Here is a 2,401-nt window from a genome sequence, read left to right as displayed (position 1 = left end):
AGACCCCTCCTGGGGGGCCCTCGAGCCCCTCAAGTCCCCCCAGATCCCTCCAGGAGGTCCCTCCAGCCCCTCAAGCTCCCCCAGACCCCTCCAGGAGGTCCCTCCAGCCCCTCAACTCCCCCCGATCCCTCCAGGAGGTCCCTCCAGACCCTCAGGTCCCCCCAGATCCCTCCAGGAGGTCCCTCCACCACCCAAAGATGCTCCATAAGAACCCCCATCTCCCCTCCAAGACCCCACCCCAAGTCCCCCCAGCCCCTTCCCACCTTCTCCTCCTCCACTGCCTCCTCCACAGGGACCACCCCGTGGACCTTGTGAGCCTGAGACTCACGACAGACCACGCAGATCAGGGTCTGGTCCACCTGGCAGAAGAGCTTGAGGACTTCCTGGTGCTTCCAACAGACCCTCTTCTCCCCTTCTTTAGCCACCACCTGCAGGCTCAACCTCTTGGCCACCTCGATGACCTTGGCCAACTCCCTGTTGGGCCTGAAGTTCCTGGTGGGGGCCGTTTGGTGGCACCTGGGGCAGGTGAAGTTCTCCTTGGTCTCCTCCTCCCAACGCCTGGAGATGCAGCTGAGGCAGAAGTTGTGGCCACAGTGGATGGAAACGGGGTCCTGGAAGAGGCTCTGGCAGAGGGGACAAGAAGCTTCTTCACGGAGGGTCTGGGTGGGGTTGGTGGTCGCCATGGTCCTGGTCCCCCTTCCCCGGGGTGGGGTGACTGAGCTACTTTCACTTTCCACCTTCCCCTTCCTGCCCTGCCCCCCCCCCGGGCTCCCCCAGGGGGGGTGAAACCTGCTGAGGTGCAGCAGGAGTCGCTCTGGGTTTGCTCTGGTTTTTGCTCCCAATTTGCCCTGGTTTTGGTCCAGGTTTTGCTCCAGGTTTGCTCTGGATTTGCTCCCAATTTGTTCTGGTTTTGGTCCAGGTTTGCTCTGGTTTTGATCCAGGTTTTGCTGCCCTGCCCCCCCCCCGGGCTCCCCCAGGGGGGGTGAAACCTGCTGAGGTGCAGCAGGAGTCGCTCTGGGTTTGCTCTGGTTTTTGCTCCCAATTTGCCCTGGTTTTGGTCCAGGTTTTGCTCCAGGTTTGCTCTGGATTTGCTCCCAATTTGTTCTGGTTTTGGTCCAGGTTTGCTCTGGTTTTGATCCAGGTTTTGCTCCAGGTTTTGGTCCAGGTTCACTCCAGGTTTGCTCTGGTTTTGCTCCCAATTTGCTCTGGTTTTGCTCCAGGTTTTGCTCCCAATTTGCCCTGGTTTTGCTCCCAATTTGCTCTGGTTTTGCTCCCAATTTGCCCTGGTTTTGGTCCAGGTTTTGGTCCAGGTTTGCTCTGAATTCATTCCAGGTTTTCACCAGGTTTGCTCTGGTTTTGCTCCTAATTTGCTCTGGTTTTGGTCCAGTTTTTGGTCCAGGTTTTGGTCCAGGTTTGCTCAGGTTTTGCTCCCAATTTGCTCGGGTTTTGATCCAGGTTTGCTCTGGTTTTGCTCCAGGTTTTGCTCCCAATTTGCTCGGGTTTTGCTCCAGGTTTGCTCGAGTTTTGCTCCCAATTTGCTCTGGTTTTGCTCCCAATTTGCTCTGAATTCATTCCAGGTTTTTGTCCAGGTTTACTCTGGATTTGCTCTGAATTCATTCCAGGTTTTAACCAGGTTTGCTCTGGTTTTGCTCCCAATTTGCTCCAGGTTTTGCTCCAGGTTTGCTCCCAGTTTGCTCTGATTTTGATTTGGTCCAGGTTTTGGTCCAGGTTTTGGTCCAGGTTTGCTCTGGATTTGCTCTGAATTCATTCCAGGTTTTAACCAGGTTTGCTCTGGTTTTTGCTCCAGGTTTGCTCGGGTTTTGCTCCCAATTTGCTCTGGTTTTGGTCCAGGTTTTGGTCCAGGTTTTGGTCCAGGTTTGCTCTGGATTTGCTCTGAATTCATTCCAGGTTTTAACCAGGTTTGCTCTGGTTTTTGCTCCAGGTTTGCTCGGGTTTTGCTCCCAATTTGCTCTGGTTTTGGTCCAGGTTTTGGTCCAGGTTTTGGTCCAGGTTTGCTCTGGATTTGCTCTGAATTCATTCCAGGTTTTAACCAGGTTTGCTCTGGTTTTGCTCCTAATTTGCTCTGGGTTTGCTCCCAATTTGCTCTAGTTTTGCTCCCAATTTGCTCTGGTTTTGCTCCAGGTTTGCTCTGGTTTTGCTCCAGGTTTTGCTCCAGGTTTTGCTCCCAATTTGCTCTGGTTTTGCTCCAGCTTTTGGTCCAGGTTTTGGTCCAGCTTTGCTCTGGTTTTGGTCCAGATTTGCTCCCTCCACCCCCCATCCCTGGTCCCTCCACCCTTCCCAGCTCCATCCCTGGTCCCTCCACCCTTCCCAGTTCCATCCCTGGTCCCTCCAACCCCATCCCTGGTCCCTCCACCCTTCCCAGCTCCATCCCTGGTCCCTC

General features: G+C 54.6%; 1 protein-coding gene across 1 annotated transcript in view; it reads right to left on the bottom strand.

The window, feature by feature from the left end:
- The window catches only part of LOC104389095 (E3 ubiquitin-protein ligase TRIM39-like), a 7,645-nt gene extending 6,962 nt beyond the window's left edge, over nucleotides 1–683 (bottom strand). Inside the window, exon 1 of the mRNA XM_009998050.1 lies at nucleotides 264–683. Within this exon, the coding sequence (XP_009996352.1) occupies nucleotides 264–683 (420 nt within the window). The remainder of the gene's footprint in view (nucleotides 1–263) is intronic.
- Nucleotides 684–2,401: the final 1,718 nt, after the last annotated feature.

Source organism: Chaetura pelagica, unplaced genomic scaffold, assembly GCF_000747805.2.
Source record: "Chaetura pelagica isolate M959 unplaced genomic scaffold, ChaPel_1.0 scaffold245, whole genome shotgun sequence".
NCBI classification, from domain to species: Eukaryota; Metazoa; Chordata; class Aves; order Apodiformes; family Apodidae; genus Chaetura; species Chaetura pelagica.
This window is presented reverse-complemented; position numbering and strand designations above follow the sequence as displayed.